General features: G+C 51.2%; 1 protein-coding gene and 1 long non-coding RNA gene across 2 annotated transcripts in view; one reads left to right on the forward strand and one right to left on the reverse strand.

Moving 5' to 3' along the window:
* Positions 1-16,252, reverse strand: part of SHB (SH2 domain containing adaptor protein B) — a 135,542-nt gene that overhangs the window by 74,270 nt on the left and 45,020 nt on the right. The window contains exon 2 of the mRNA XM_082694877.1: positions 11,025-11,145. Within this exon, the coding sequence (XP_082551003.1) occupies positions 11,025-11,145 (121 nt within the window). The remainder of the gene's footprint in view (positions 1-11,024; positions 11,146-16,252) is intronic.
* LOC309846129 lies at positions 4,815-5,405 on the forward strand. The gene is made up of 2 exons (XR_014301736.1): positions 4,815-4,912; positions 5,354-5,405. It is a non-coding gene; the product is annotated as an uncharacterized lncRNA (long non-coding RNA).

Below are 16,252 nucleotides of genomic sequence, written 5' to 3' on the forward strand. Positions count from 1 at the left end.
CGTGAGCGAAGATGCAAGGATGGAGCCACGTATGGAGGAAATCAACAGGGTTAATGCTCCCTGCGATCCCACTCTGCGCCAGGACTATTGGCTGGGAAGGCCAGGTGGGGTCAGGGCAGAGGCTGGTCCAGCTTTGGCAGGCAAGATGCTAGTCCAAAGAAAGGTGTGGTGAAAGCCGAGGACAAACAGGGCTCAGGCACTAGGCTTGGGCGTGGGAGGGGGGTAGGCAGGGAGGGGAAGGTGGTGACACCAGGGGCCACAAGAGGGCAATGAGGATAGTGCCAAGACTTGAAAGGACCCCCAATATGGTAACGGGGGCTTCATGGAGGGCTCAGTGGTTGAGGTTCAGGGACATGAGCGTATGCACCAGTCCCTCCTTAGGGACTTGAGGTGACAGGTGTGAACCTACAGAGGCACAGGCCAAGAGGCGTAAGGCCAAGACCCAAGGGAGGAACGTGTGGAGCTGTTGGCAAGGACTGAGAGGTGAGCTGGTAGGGAGAAAATGAGGCCCAGTTCAAGTCCCCGAGAGCCTTTAATCTTCAGGAAGAGTTTACGATCATTTGCACAACACTCCACCAGAACCAGCAAGTTCTGACCTGGGGACATTCTTTGCTGGAAAGGTCCAGGCCAATATCTCAAACACTGGGCGCCGACAGTCTGGGGGCAAGAGTTCTAAGCCCTGTGGTCCTTGCCCTCCAGGGGCCCCCAGGCTGGCAGGTGACTGATGCCGCCGCTCGGTAAGTGCTGCCTCAGTGTGACTGTACAGAGTGACCGTGGCAGCCAGAATGGGGGGACCCACAACGAAGCCTGGGCCCCAGGAGATGACCTTCCACCGCATCATTTTTTAGGCTGCCAGGTATAATTACAAGCCTGAGTTCTGGAAGGCAGAGAAGTGGCATTTTCTTTATTTATGCTCATACCGCCAGTTGGGGGAAAGAACCTGAGGCAGTATACCACGTTAAAACACCTGGACCAAGGCAGGTGAAAGAAGCTGAAAGGCAGAGCTATCTGGGGGTGGGGGGACTAAACCTCAGGCCCCTGCCAAGTTATCCCAGAGGTGGACAGACCACAAAACCTCACCCCCCCAGAGCTGTCGATACCCCACATCCCTCCCTCACACAGCCGGACAGAGGAGAAGGGGCTCAGAATGGGGCACAGTTCCAGTTTGCCTCCATGACTCAGCTTTCTCATCTGCAAAATGAAAATAATCACACTGCTTCCTCCCTGGCGTAATCTACAAAAGGTGCCCTTAAATACAGCTCTCTGTCATCTCTGTAAGCTTCCAGAAAGCCAGCCTGAGCCCGAGTTAGAGGAGGGTACTAATTAATTAGTCAAATAATAGGGTGTGGGGCAAATCACTGAATCTCCTTCCTTAGATTTCTGGAGGGACAGGAACTGGGGCCCGTGGTCTCCTTGGAAGGCCCTTGCCAACCAGCTCCTCTCTCCAGGCCACTGAAGACACTTCGGGGCCCCCCTGTGACTTAACTCCAGAGCCTCTTGAACACTCGAATGCAAAAGGACCCACATCTGAATGCACTGACCTCTCCCCCAGGACTGTCCTCCCCCTTCTGGTGTAACCAACTCTCTTACCACGCACCCCTCCCTCTCCCTTACCCATGGCACCCCAATGGCTGGCAAGCTCTTTCACCCCACCCTTGGCCTAGATGACGGTTGTAGCCACACAACCACAGAACCAGTCCCTCTGCCTCTTGTTACTCTCGGCTCTAATCCGTCCTACGCACCCAGAGAGGCACAACTTCCTGAACAACTTCCTAACATTACACCTCTGCTCAGGAACGGGCAGTGCTTCCCCCCGGCCTCCACAGTCTGTCTCCACATGGGGTGCTGCAGGGTGGCTGAAGGGTGCCAGGAGCTTGGCTGCCGACCCACACAAGTCTCCCTGAATCCATTTCTGGACAGGCAGCGCCAAGAGTTTCTATGCCTTCAGATCTTTTTTTTTTTTTTTTTTTTTTTTAAATTTTTTTTTTTTTTTAAGATTTTATTTATTTATTTATTTGACAGAGAGAAATCACAAGTAGATGGAGAGGCAGGCAGAGAGAGAGAGAGAGGGAAGCAGGCTCCCTGCTGAGCAGAGAGCCCGATGCGGGACTCGATCCCAGGACCCTGAGATCATGACCTGAGCCGAAGGCAGCGGCTTAACCCACTGAGCCACCCAGGCGCCTGCCTTCAGATCTTTTAATGTCTCTCTGGGATTCTGAAAGGCAAAGGCCAGGGGTAGGGAGGTAAGCAAGCTCCTCCTTTTCAGGTGCTTTCTCCTTTTTTTTCCCTTCCTGGGGGAGAATGCTGGCTTCTTTCTGAGCTTCCAGGAAAGAAAGAGGGGTTATGGGCTTACTTTCCTGAGGGTCTGGGTCCTCACTGCCAAGTGCCCAGGAGGATATAAGGGGCCCTCACACCTATAAGGGTGGGTGTCAGCAGCACAGGGCTATGCTCATTGCTCTGGAAAAGTCCATGGCAACCCCAAGAGTCTTGGCCTAAACCAAAGTAAGAGAAGAATATAGTTGCCAGCCACTGGACCAAGGCAGAGCCCCTCATCCCCCACGGACAGTATGGAGATCATTCTACCTCCTGAAGGTGGCCAGGGCCCTGGGGACAATCTTCGCTCTGCTCCCGACTCTGAGCAAGCCTCTAACTTCTAGGTCTCAGTGACCTAGAGATACTGTGACCAGGGGCAGCGGTGGCTTAGATACAGACCTTCCCATACCAGCATTTCCAGAAATGAGTTTATGGGAATTACAATTTGGTAACACATCCCCCTTGATCCTCAAGTGTACGCTTATTTCATTTTGCAGGGACTCTGTTTTGTTCACAACCCCCAGAACACAGAACATGTACCCAGAAGCACAGAGCAGATGCCCCCCAACACCCCCTGGTGATTCAATGCATCAAACCTTGTTCACTGAGGGCCTAGGACTTCTGGCAAGTGGTTCTTGGCAAAATGGAAAAAGCTGTTTACAGCGAGTAGTTGTTTACCATTTGCTTCCTTTTCTTTTATTTATTCTCCATATGGACTTTTACTCGTACAGTCAGTAATTCTGTTGGTGAACATTTGCTGAGCCCAGAGGAGAGGTGAAGATGGGTGAGACCCAGTCCCTTCTTTCAAGGAGTTCTCAGCCCAGAGTGGGAAGCAGGGAGAAGAGGCATCACCAGACACCCCCTGCACCCCTCAGCATGGAGAGAGAACTGGTCTCTAAGAGCAGGGCACAAGGGTCTGCTGCCTGATTCCCACCTACAGGCCAAATCAGCTGCTTTGCCAAGTCCCCACCCATGTAGCAACTGGTTAAACGCAGACTTTCCAGATCTGGCAATTTTCAGAGGAGGATGGGAAGGTCTCTGGGATGCTGAGGGGTTCCCAGCAGGTCTGGATGCCAGCCCTGGGTCCCTAGAATTAATTAACACACTCATGCATCCAACAGCCACTTACTGAGCACCAACTTTGTGCCAGGTACTACTTTAGGTCCCGAAGTTCCAGCAGGGAACAAAGTTTTGTCCTTGTTAAACCCACATCTTAGTGATAGAGAGACATAAACAAGAGAAAGGATAAGTAAATACAGAATGTGATCAATAGCGACCAGGGTTAAGGAACAAAATCAAACAGGGAAAGGGGGTGGAAGTCTTGAGGATGGGTTGAAATTTAGGACAAGTGGCCAAGAAAGGCCTTGTTGGAAAGGCTATTTTGAGTCAAGACCTTAAGTGTGGCATTGCTCAATGCCACTCTCTCCATGCGGTCTACAATGGTCTTCAGGAAACAGCGTCACCCCTTCCTCTGTCTCTCACCAGGGACACTCCACTTTGCCTGTTTTATACTACAGATATCAGTCCTTGTCAAACTTCTCCACATGACAGGGGCACCAGGGACCAATGTCTGGCACACAGCAGGTGTGCTTTCAATGACTGTCAGCTTTCTGAAGCCTGTACCAGTCCTGTTGCCAACTTTCCTAAAAAGGTGGACAAGCTGAGTGTGCATGCTGTAGGGGGAAGGGAGGTGTGGAGGTGGATCAAAGGGAGATGTGTGTGTGGAGTGAGAGAATAGGAAAGGGGCTGCCAGAGTGGGCCCAGTGGTCACCATGGAAACCCAGGCTTCAGGGTCCTCACTCCCCTGCTCTCAGTCCCCACTCCCCGCTCCCCACTGGGGAGCTCAGCAGGTGAGCACCACTGGGCTGGGTGTGTGAGCCCTGCTGTTTCTCAAGAACAGGAAAGTCATCAGGTGACTAATACAAAATCTATTTACACTTGATTATCTCCTTCCTGTCCGGTAGGTAAGTCATTCTGGTAAATGATAGACCAGCTAGGGAACTCTGCACAATCCATGACAACCCAGGCAAGAGGGTGGAAGGGCAGGTTTCAAAACATTTCAAAACAAGGCCCAGGAGCCCCAGGTTGGAAGCTGGGAGACCCATTCTGCAGCTTGCTGATATATGACCTTGACTAGCTCTCGAGCTTCTCTGTGGGCCTCAAGCAGGAAAAGGATTCTGGGCGGAAAGGGCTGCTCTTCAAAGACAGTTCTATCCTGACCCCTCCCAGCTCAGGGAGAGCTCCTGTGACCCCCAGGGTAGGCTGTAGCTTGACACAGCATGGGGAGAGGGCAGGAGGACGGGGAATGGGGCAGGGGCGGGTGGGAAGGGCCTGCAGAGGATGAAGGGCAGGTGCGTGGGAGGGGAGTGATGATTTGGGGAGCAGAGCTGTGTAGAGCAAACAAGGCAAGAGACAAGTGCATGGACATTCTGGGAGCAGAGTCCACAGGTACTGCAGAGCTAGGAAGGGCCTGGACTCAGGGGCCCAGACAAAAAGGCCCTTTACTTTCACAGCTACCAGGAGGACAGAGAGAACAGTGCTGCCTGGAACCAGGGGGGCAGAGATGACATCACACACAGGAGGAAGGTGGAACTGTCAGGTAGGGTAGCCCGAATCAGCCTCTTTGACACCTAGTCTAAACCCCAAAGACCACTTCTCTGTGGAGTGTTTGCTGCTCTTTCAGGGTACTGACCTATAGCTCTCAGCCCTGTCTGTCCTGAAAGCAGAGAGGACAGTATGCATGCTTCTGGGAGGGTGCTAAGGCCAGCTCTCTCTCGCATCCACTGGTGCCACGTGGAAGTAATGGGGGTGGGTTGGGAGGACATACGGTTCTGATCAGGATGGAGAAGCCCAATCTGACCCCAGAACCAAGGAAACTAAAGGTTTGTAAAGGCACTCATGGAACCCAGGGAAGGCGGCAAAATCTGATTTTCCAGAGGAGGTGGTGAGGGCCCAGAGAGTGGAAGCAACCTGCCTCAGGCCACACAGCAGACCAGGGCAGAGGCAGACCCCATTGCTGGCCCCCTTCCTCCTGAACCAGGTCACAGCGAGTACAGAGACTTGAACATCATACATACCCCCGTTCTCAAAAAGCAAGCTGCCATTAGATGAGGCTTACCCAAGGATGAAAAGATACAGAAGGCTATCCTCACCTTGCCTTTCAAAGTCATGACTGGCTTTACCTGGACATACCTGCTAACGCGTGGGAGAAGAAAAGGCAGCAGGCAAGTTGTGAGCAAGGCAAAGGCCCTTGTCAGGGCAGCAGGGTTCTGTATGAAATGGCTTTCTTTTAAATTCCTCTTATTATGCTATAAAGTTGATTTAATAATAAAAACAAGCTATAGACTTTTAATGCATAACTGCCTATAATAATAAAAATTATGGGAAAATGCTTGCAATTAATGTTTATGTGATTCATCCTATCAAATGATACTTTGTACAATTTTATAAAGGATGTTGGGGTGGGGAATCATACCTAAAAAAGGGGGGCCTAAGTGAGTGTACAATTTCCAGTTATTTCTGCAGACTCTCTGGGAGTACAGGACAGACGTGCGTGTTTTAGGTGCAGCGGAGAGCTCTACTTCTGCCACTTACTTAACCTTCCTGAGACTCAGTAGACTTGTCTGTGAAATGGGGATGCCAGAAGTACCTCTACCTTACATACTCCTTATGAGGATTAAATGAGCTAATCACGGTTGAGTCCTTGGAGCACTGCCTGGCACCCAGACCTTCCAGACAAATGAGTGACCACCATCTCAGTCGCCACCATTGCCCTGGGTCCCTCTGAGAATGCCTGGGCTGAAGGCCTGGGCAGAAAGGGTCCCGGTTGGAGAAATACTCTGTGCCTCTAGATCAACGAAGGCCTCATGATCCAATCGGTCTTTACAAGCTGTTGCCCCATGTGCTTTTCCTATCATTATTGTATCAAAAGCCTTATTTCCTGCCTCTCCTCTCCGGCAGAACTCATGCCTCCATGCCTTTGTTCCTGCCCTTCCCTCTGCCTGGGTTGCCAGACCCGGCTCTCATCACTACCACCTACCACCCCTCACTTCCCACCTCACATGGACGGCCCAAACTGGATGCTGCCGTCCCTCCTCCAGGCTCCTGAAGATTTACCCACTCATCTCTGTGCACCCTTCGCTGATCACCTGGGTGCATGCCTGTCTCCCTGCTTCATGGAGATTCCTGGAGGTGGTGGCAGTATCTGCCTAGGTACATGGTCAAGTCTCCGGCACAAGGGGTGGGGCAAGGGCTCCAGGACCGAACCCACTACAGAGGGCCTGAGGACCACCTGATTCACTGTCCTGCTGGTTTGGCCACCTACCACCAGGTGGGCAGGGGCCCCTACAGAGAACGGCCAGAGAACTCGACAGCACGAACACCAAGTGAAGGCCCAAGTTCAGCCCTCTGCTCCCCAGTGACAATCTCACACATGCGAAGCTGTTCTTCCAGCAAGACACGCATCAGTGTTGCATGCCCTATTTTACAGTGAGGACACTGTGGCCCTCGAGGGGTTAAGCCTAAGTCAGCCTGACTGGGAGCCCGGAGCCCTTCTTACTGAATCAGCAGGCTCCAAGCACCTCCAGCCCCCAGCTGGGATTAAGACTCAGGGAAGAGGGTAAGAGCTAAAGGGCTGTGAGGTAGGGTTTTGGAGGGAGGGTTGGCCTGGGGGACACCAAAGACCCTGGAGCAGGAAGGAAACCAATAAGTCCCCTGATTCTTTCACTTCAAAGGACACAGGAGGAACCTAAGGCCCAGGTGGCATGGAAAAGGCCAAGGCCAGAACGGGACCTCAAGGGAGGGGCCAAGCAGGATGAAAAGGGGAACGAGGGCGGAGCAGCAAGCACAAGCCAGGCGGGCCTGGGAAGGGAAGCTGCCAGTCCCAGCCTGACCCTCCCCTGTTCAGAGCTGGTCTCAGGTGCTCCCTTTGTGGAACTGGTCTCAGATGTCTAATGATGACGCAGCACACAGTGACTCAAGACATCTTGCAGCTCAGGGCTGACACAGACTTCAGAAGTGGCTTGAGCCAACCACCCATGTGTAACATTAACTACCTCTGTCACCTCCTAATGTGGGCTGTGTTGCCTCAGCTTGGACACCTCTAGGGATGGGCAATGCACAGCGTCCTGGTTAGCTTCATATTTAATCAGTGGGGTTAAAAAACATCTCAAAAAGATTATGACTTTTTTGAGCTGCAGTTTCTCTACGTATAAAATAGAAAGCTTGCCCAGGGTTGCAGGCTTCTTCACTGGGTTCCACAGAGCCCCAGAGTTTTCAGGAGCTACTCTGAAGCTACTTTTGGGATGAGAGAGGCAGTGGGGGCAGTGATCGAGGTCCAGGCAATCCATGGGCATCTGGGTTATGAAGTTCTGTGGAGAGCAGCACCTCCATCGGGGAGCCAGAATCTAATTTCTGTGGGGGACACAAACAGGAGCCTGTGGAGAGGGAAACTGAGGCAGACAGAGGGAAGAGGTGAGAGGAGCCCCTGGGAAAACAGGCACGCATCTCTCCACTTTCCTTTGTAGCCACAGCCTATGGGGCTGGGCTGAGTTCCCTGCTCACAAAAGCATGCCTCCCCAAAGCATTCCCCCCATCCCCCACCTGCTGCAATGGAACTGAGAACAAAACCTCATCAATTAATCACAGACCACCCTGGGCAGGCCAAGGGTTCTAAAAATCAAGCTGGGCACCCAAGGGCTCGATGCTGAAACAAGGCCTTGGCAATCAGCCCCACAAATCAATACCCAGCTGGGTTGCCTTGGGCTACTTACTTAACTTCTCTGTACCTCATGTTCTGCATCAGTAAAACGGCACTACACTTCAGAGGCTGACAGTGAGAATCCAACAAGTATTCACATCAAGTGTTTCCAACGGGTACGAGAGCCCAGCAGCCGCCCCCACCACTGTTGCTGTCATTACTGACGTACCATGCCACACTTGGGGGAAAAACAGAGGCACGAACTATGCTGCCCAAGGTCACACAGCCAGTTGGAAGACCACAGAAGCTAGAACTATGACCATTGCCTGCTCTAAGGCTACTGCTTTGCAAGGGGAACTGAGGCCTTGGTCCATCCAGGTTCCAAATGGCCATCTCAGATCTGCTTGACTCCAGCCTGGGACACAGAGGCTGCCATCTCGGACAGAGAGGAAACACTCTTCCCAGCAGGGTTATTCTTATCTAGAAGTTGCACGCAGACGTAAATGTTACGGCATCAAATAAAGGTCACCCTAATGATGGAACATAACTTGTGCTGTGCCACCCCCGTGCTTCACCGCCCCCTTTCTCCCCGAGGACCTTCATGTCAGCTCAGTGAGCTGCTTCTCGGAACATTTACATGATGCCGGCTCACCCCAGTCCCCCAGCCCCACCATCAGTCACCGCAGTGACGTTACACACAAAGAATTTTGAGTCAAAGGGAGGTGCAGTGAGGTCGTTACAGCCAGAAAACGTCCTGTTTAACCATCTATTTCCTTAGAAACAGAAAATGTGAGTAAATTTAGGCATTGCCTCTAAGCTAGGAAGAAAGGCCAGAACAGCGAACATAAGGAGGCCTCTTCGGAGACAGAACGCAGGAGATCTTAACAGATTTCTAATTAAATCAATCTGCCCCGTCTTGGATCCAGCCGCTGTGGGTGTGTCTCATTAAAAAGCCGAAGTCCCCCAGGACAGTTCTATCCAGCTAAGTGGCTACTCAGCCACTCAAACTGAGGTCCATGGCAGTGCCCAGGAGGAACCGGCTGTATTACCAAGTTGCCAGGCAATGTCCACGAAATCCGGGGTCCCAGAGGTCCCCCTCCCGCTGGTCCCACGTTCTACAGATACAGGTCTGAGCCCCTCACTTCTGCTTGTGTGACCCCAGAGAAGTGACGTGTCCTGTTTCTTTCACATGGAAAATGAGAAACCACCTCCTTTGCAGGGACACAGTGAGGCTTAAAAGTATGTGTGTTCAAGGGCCCAGTACAGAGCCTGGAAGCTGGTAAGGGCTCCAGCCTCAGACGGCCCCTGCCATTTCCCCGTGTCAAGCACAAATACACGCTTACTCTGGTATTCCAGCCCCCAGACCGCCCTGCCATGAACAGTCTGTACTTGCCATTCTGCCACCAACTTACTATGTATCTTCAGGCGAGTGTCTCTCCCTCTGTACACTCAGTTTCCCCATCTGTCACACAAGGCTGTTGGGTTCAAATGACCTTGAAGATCCTTTGCTGCCAAATGTCTGAATGTGTCAGAGGGCCCCAAAGGCATTCCTGTAACCACTACTCCGTTAACCCCAGACCAATGCCTGCCAAATGCAAGAGTGGCTGAAGCGGGGCCCCGGGCTGGCACCCCCCCCAGTGCTCCCACAGAGCTGAAGCTTCACCAAGCCCAGCGGAGGCGAGGGGATGTGGCTGAGGGAGTGGGTGTCATTACAGTCCTGAGGTGAAGAACACTGCACCAGCAGACTTGTTTCCTTATGCCACCAGAGAAGAGCAGACCCCAGTTCCTAGCTCTCCCCCTCCACTGGACCCAGTTCCAGCTCTCTACCTCTTGCTGCCCACAGAGACCGCTCTGCCAGGAGAGATCAGGAAAGAGCAGGAGGCCCTGCAGAAGTCTGGCCTAATCGCTCCCTGCCTCAGCCCCTTACCAAGTGGCCAAGCACTCTGGAGGCCACACTGGTGCCCGGACAGTCAGTCTCCAGAAACAGGAGAGCACAAGGCACAGTCTGAATGTGTACCCACATCCTTCAGCAACTGTCCTTTGAGGTCTCTGCAGCCCCATGAGCTAAGCACTTACACAGGCCCCGCATACACTAAGGGCTCAGTCAATGTTGCTTCTTTTCTTCTTCTAATTCAAGCGGAATCAAGAGGATGTGCTTAAAGACACGAACACCAAGAGAACAGTAAGAGAGCTACAGGAATCCCAAATCCAAAGACACAAAGGGCACCGATTCTCCAGGCCTCAAAACTCAAGAGTGGCTCTCAACCTGTTCCTGGCCACCTTCCTGCATCCTAGGCCCACGTGGTGCCCCAGTTCATGTGTGTGGTCAGAGGGGAGCAACCCACATGACCATTCTTCTGTCTCTGGACTGTTCTCCTGAGCCAGGAGGACCCACATGGGTGGTTTCTAGCCACAGCTCTACTCATGCCCGGGGTCTATCTGAGATGGCAGATAACCTAATAACCATTCCCTCCTTAAAGATGCGTCAGGCATCGTCCTGATGAAAGCAGACCCTCAGGATACCACATGCACGGCCACTTTCTTCTGGGTCCCATACAATTGCTTGGACAAGGTTTTGTCTTCAGGGGCCACATGCCAAAGAGTTCCTGGTATGGGGTGAGGGATAACTCTGTTCCCAGTGATCTAACCCACCTCCTTCTACGACTGGATACTGAAAGCAAGGTGACCCCGCACACTTCTTTTATTGCCCTGGCTGCCAGGAAGCTCCAGGGAAGTTTTCTATCTCAGATGCATGTTTTTCTTCAGTAGAAATTCCCCATGTATTGGGGGGGTGGGGGGGGTGACTTCATTAACTATACTTGTTACAGTGTACATGGACTTCCAGGTGCTTCCAGGTACTTCCAGAAAGAAGTACCAGGAAGGTGAAACGTGAACTGGTGAACTGGGGTGAAGATTCAACATAGCACTGCTCTCCAAGCACCACCAACCTTCCTCTGTTGAGCTTGGCTGGGGACCACCCAGAAGTGTCCCTGCTGCCAGCAGCTCTGCTTACCTGTCATGATCCTCTGGGCCTCGTAGGGCTCCATGTAACCAGCACTCTCTCCCTTTCCTGCTTTGCTCTTGAGATCATTCTTGGCATCAAATGGATCCGAATAGTCATCAGCGATGGTTACCTGCAAGGAGCAAGATGGCAGGAGTGAGTCCACCTCTGGCTTTCTGCTTCAGTTCTATTAACAGCCAGGCTTTGCTCTAACAAACACAAACAGAGTCTGCATCATACCAGCAAGGAGCAGGGGCTGGAGCCAGGACACAGAGCTGGTGCCCATCCTCGAGGAGCTCCCATTCTCGTAAGGGTAACAAAGAGACCCATACCGGCGGAGCTCCATGCCTCTGCGCCTGTGCCTGCAGCCTGCCTGCTCCAGGCACAGCCCCGTGAGAACAGAGGGCACTGGGTAGAGAAGCACAAAAGCAAGAACCTGGAGGGTGTCTTCAGGGAATGTGAGTTGCTCAATTTAATGGAATGGAAATGGAGCAAAGTTGGAAAGGAGATAGCAGAAAGCCTAGAGATGCTGACAGGCTCCTGGTGCTGGCTGAGGCCTAGAAGAGCCTGTCTAGAGATAATTATGCTCAGCGTTCCATCTTCCCCGAATCTGGAACACAAGCATGCCTTGGGTAATCAGACAACAATTTGGTGAGATCAACGCACTGCAAACATGACCATGGCCCCAGGCAGAGCTAGTGAAAACACAAAAGCAGCTCAGGGAAGGATAGACTGCCATGGCCAGAAAGGGGCTGGTAAGGAATACACTGGAAGACTCTTCCATAACAGAAGGGAAACTGAGGTCCAGAGAGAGAAATAGCTTGACTAAGATCTTCAGCCAGATCCTCTGCCTCCCAGGGCCATTCTCTTGGCCTCCTCACTTGTCCACACTTGAAGATTTTTTTTTTTTAATTTGACAGACAGAGATCACAAGTAGGTAGAGAGGCAGGCAGAGACAGAGAGGGGGGGAAGCAGGCTCCCCGCCGAGCAGAGAGCCTGACTCGGGGGCTCGATCCCAGAACCCTGGGATCACAACCTGAGCCAAAGGCAGAGGCTTTAAGCCACTGAGTCACCCAGGCACCCCTTGACCACATTTAAGAAAACAGCAAAGTCCCACCACAAATAGACAGTCACCTTGGAGTTGGCAATCAGGGCAGGGAGGGGAGTCCTAGGAGGATGCCAGTATCTGAGATTTGAACGTGGAAGAGACAAAGTTCCACAGTTTCCTTGGAGGAGGATAAAAATTCTTGAGCTAAGAGTAAATACGGCAGTTTTTCCTTCCATTTCTTACTTCCTAAGCTTCATGAGGGGCACACTTACCAGTGGGGAAAGGACAGGAACCCATCCAACCCATTTTCTGTCACAGCACCTAACTCCACCACAAACTGGTTATGACCTCTGTTGAGTTCTTGGCCTCTCCGGTCACATCTGGCAAAGGGCAAGCCCTCAGCATCCCAGCCAGGGCCACCCAGCTGCCTCTCTTGGGAGGGGATAGGTTAGCATTTCTCTCAACCCTTGGGGTTACATGAATTGTTATTTAAATTGTGGGTTTAATTAGAAACCACAGGAGCCTCCTCTCTCTCCCAGCTCCTGGAATGTAAGGCATTTGAGGGGCCTATACACCCAGGGGAAGGGAAAATCTCTCTTTGTAAGCCTGGTAAATGGCAGCTTGTGGCAGCAGCCCTGGCAGGGTGAGCGAGTGACCTTCAGCTGCCAGGAATGTGATCCCTGTGGAGGGACAGCGGGCAGCAGCCCCGTCACTGGAGTGTGGTGGGGGCTGACGGGAGGCGTGGCACACAGCAGCCACTGCTCCCCAAATGAGAGCGAAGCTTATCAGTGAATGACCCAGGGCCAGAGCGCCTGCCATCTGAGCACGTGTGACCCTGCCACTGCTTCCTCACGGGCTGTGGGTCAGGCTTGGAGTCCCAGCGGGGACACTTCCAGATGCTGACATTGTCATCATGGCCTTTCTGAGACTCACTGAGCTCAAATGACACCAGGCACGGGGAAAGACAGGGCCTGGCGGAGCACTGCGTCTGGCGATGTCTTTCATTTGATATTTCTACTCCACCATTTGCAGGATACATTAGGGAGAAAATTATACATGCGAACCACTGTCAAACAAGACAGTTCGGAGGCTGATCTGTTCTAGGGTTTTGTGTCTGAGAGTTCAAGGGACCAGAAGTCCAAACGGAGAAAATGATGAGCCCAGTTGAGAGGACAACTACTCTCATTTCTCTCATTCTGGCCTTGCTTACTGTCACTTTTCAACACGAACGTCCTCTACTCTAGAAAGGGAGCAAATATTTCTCCAAGAAAAGCAAATCATTGTGGGGGGGGGGGGGGTAGCTGAGGAAGGGGAGGACAAGGGAGGAGTGGGCTGCAGTCTCCATAATCTAGAAATCAACATTTTGGCTCCTCTAGGAAGTGCTCTATAATTTGCAAACAGGGAAAACTTGCAGGATATAAACCAAATCTTTGTTCACCCTGGGATAGGAGCTCTGGGAGGCCTTCGGTTCAGCAGACACTATCTTTATTTTCTAATTAAAACGAGATCTGAGCTCAGGTTGTCAAGGGGGCCCCCCAGCTGCCTGCCCTGCTTACTTCCGTTTCAGTAAGAATTTACAAATCCTAAAACCAGGAAAAGCCCCTGGTCCCTGCTGACATATGGTTCCAGTTATACCTGCTGATAGTTGAAAATCCTTCCATTAAAAAAAAAAAAAAAGTTTATAATTCTGTTAGTTTAAGAAGCAAATCGTAACGTTCCTAAAACGTATATTTAATCAATTTGCTTTCCAACTTCAAAGTGAGGTTGGTGGAGGGGAGGGAATTTGAGGTTTGAGCAACCTGAAACTTGGCAAACACTCACTGAGCTGCCTGACCTTTCACAAAATCACGTCCTGGTTTTTGGAGTAAAAGTTTAACCAGGTGCTAGGAGAGCTGAGCAGGCAGTTCACCAGAGTGCTGAGTGGCTTGCCACAGGCCCCGGCCATCGGCACTGGGCAGTGTGACCACTGTCCAAGCAGCCCAGGACCCACTGCCCTTCAGGAGGGCTGGCGGGGAGCCCTGCAGATAAGATAAGCGGAGGCTGCAGATTTTCTCAGTGAAAAAAAGGGAATGAATTTCCCCAGATGTGGGCTTGGATTCCTGCTGGGGCCAACTCTGCTCTACTTTAAAATGCCCTCAAATCTAATTGAACAATTCAACCAAAAGGGAGCCAGTTGGGACCTCTCCGGGCGTCAGGCCACATGGGGACATGAGAAGCTTTCCTTGATTTCAAACTTGGATTGGCAAAGACCTGACAAGCATCAGACCTCTTCACGTGGCCTGCTCACGGTCCCACAGGGCAGGCACAGAGCTGAGGGGTGGGGGTTCCCAGCCCACTGGTCTCACCACTCCACTGTGGAGCTGGGCGGCAGCAGAAAGGTCAGAGCCTAGCAAACCTAAAGGCCACGTTTGCTTTCTTGGCTTCCTGCGATGTGTGCACTGGTCCATTTCCAAAAAAGGAGGAGAGTTATGGGTAAACCTTAGACAAGGCTTTTCTTGCTTTCAAATAAAACTGGAGACCTTGGGTCAGCCCAGTGCCCCCAAAGGACTTTCACAGGCTTATAAAGCTGTGAAACTGGGAGTCCTTAGAGACCTGCTCCAAACTCTCGTTTTGTTACCGCCTACTGTGGCCCAGAGGGTTCTAGACTACCATGTCTGCTGCCTTTCTGGCAAGGCTCTGTGAGCTAGCCGCAGACTGGGAGTCAGCTCCACAAGCCTCCTTTCTGGTTTGTACACACTACTTTGTGAAACTGGTCCCTCCCAGTAGTGTGAGGCCTAGGTGTTTTTTTATCTTGGGAATGTAGCTCTGTGATAGGAAGTAGCCTTCCTGTTCACGCCCAAAGGGAAGCCCTTCAGGAAGATGGGTGTTGCCATTTGTCACACGTGGCCATAGGCTTCTGTGAGCCAGCTGCACCTGTGGGGAGAACGGGGTCCTCTCCATATGCTCTCAGTGGGAAGGTAAACTGGCAGAGCCGCTCTGAATGACAGCTTATGGCAAAATCCATGAAAATCCGAAAACACACACGGATTGACCCAGCAATTTCACTTCTCAGTATTTATTCCCAAATCTGCACAAGGAGACGGGCAAGAATGCTCAGTGGAGCACATAATAATGAGAAACTAAGTACCTGCTATATCCATCAGTAGGGGACCTGCTAAATAAAACTGCGCTGGCTCGGAACTATGAAATATCACACAGCAGATTAAAAAAGAAGCAGTTGCTCTATAAGCACTCACATAGATCTCCACGACATAGCTCTGAATGGGGAAAAAAAAAAGCAGGTTGTGGAATGATAAATACAACAATACCTATTTATAAAAATAAAACAGAAATCTTTTTTTAATGTAAAGAAGAGGTTTAGGGACACAGAATTTTATTTTTAAAAACTTTTTAAAATTTAAGGTTTTATTTTTTTTTAAGTCATCTCTACACCCAACGTGGGGCTTGAACCCAAAACCCCAAGAGACCAAGAGCTACATGACTGAGCAAGCCAGGAATCTCTAAGGAGATATAAGCTAAACAGAGACCTCCTTTGGGAGGAGGGAAGGACTGAAATGGGGTGGTTAGAGGAAATCAAAGGAGACTCATCTATAATGTTAACACATTTTTTCAAATACAGAAAACTTATTAATGTATTACATGCAAAGCTAAACTTAAAAAAAAAAAAAAAAGCATTCTTCCTCATAGGCTATTATGGGTATAGTACATAAACTATTTCCCAAACTTGCCTGAAGATAGGAATGGCCTGGAATGCTTGGTAAAAGAAAAAAAAAAAAACAAAACAAAACAGATTCCTAGCCCCAATAATCTGTGTATTTAATAAGTAACCCAGGTGAGAAGCTCTAAGTGAGAGCCAGCACCCTCCCCCACCAACCTAAAGCTAAGCCTCCAGATACCACTCTGGAATTTCACTTTCCCCAGGTATTTCTCAGCCGAGTTCTTTAAACTGAGGCAAGAAGTCGATGTTAAACGCAGTTCTCACTTGTTTTCTTCCCTGGGGATTAAGTGGAGTTACAAGATGACCCAACATGCTTTAGTCCACCTCCAGAATCAAACACGTGGAGGTAACGGCATTCCCTGTGCACTTCTGAGGGCTGGCCCCAGGTGAAGCAACCACATGCCTGGGCAGCGAAGAGAGCGTTACCAGGCAGGACCCTGCCCTGCTCCGCCCCAGAAGGGGAGCCCAGACCTG

Source organism: Mustela nivalis (genome assembly GCF_964662115.1).
Source record: "Mustela nivalis genome assembly, chromosome: 13".
Classification (NCBI taxonomy): domain Eukaryota; kingdom Metazoa; phylum Chordata; class Mammalia; order Carnivora; family Mustelidae; genus Mustela; species Mustela nivalis.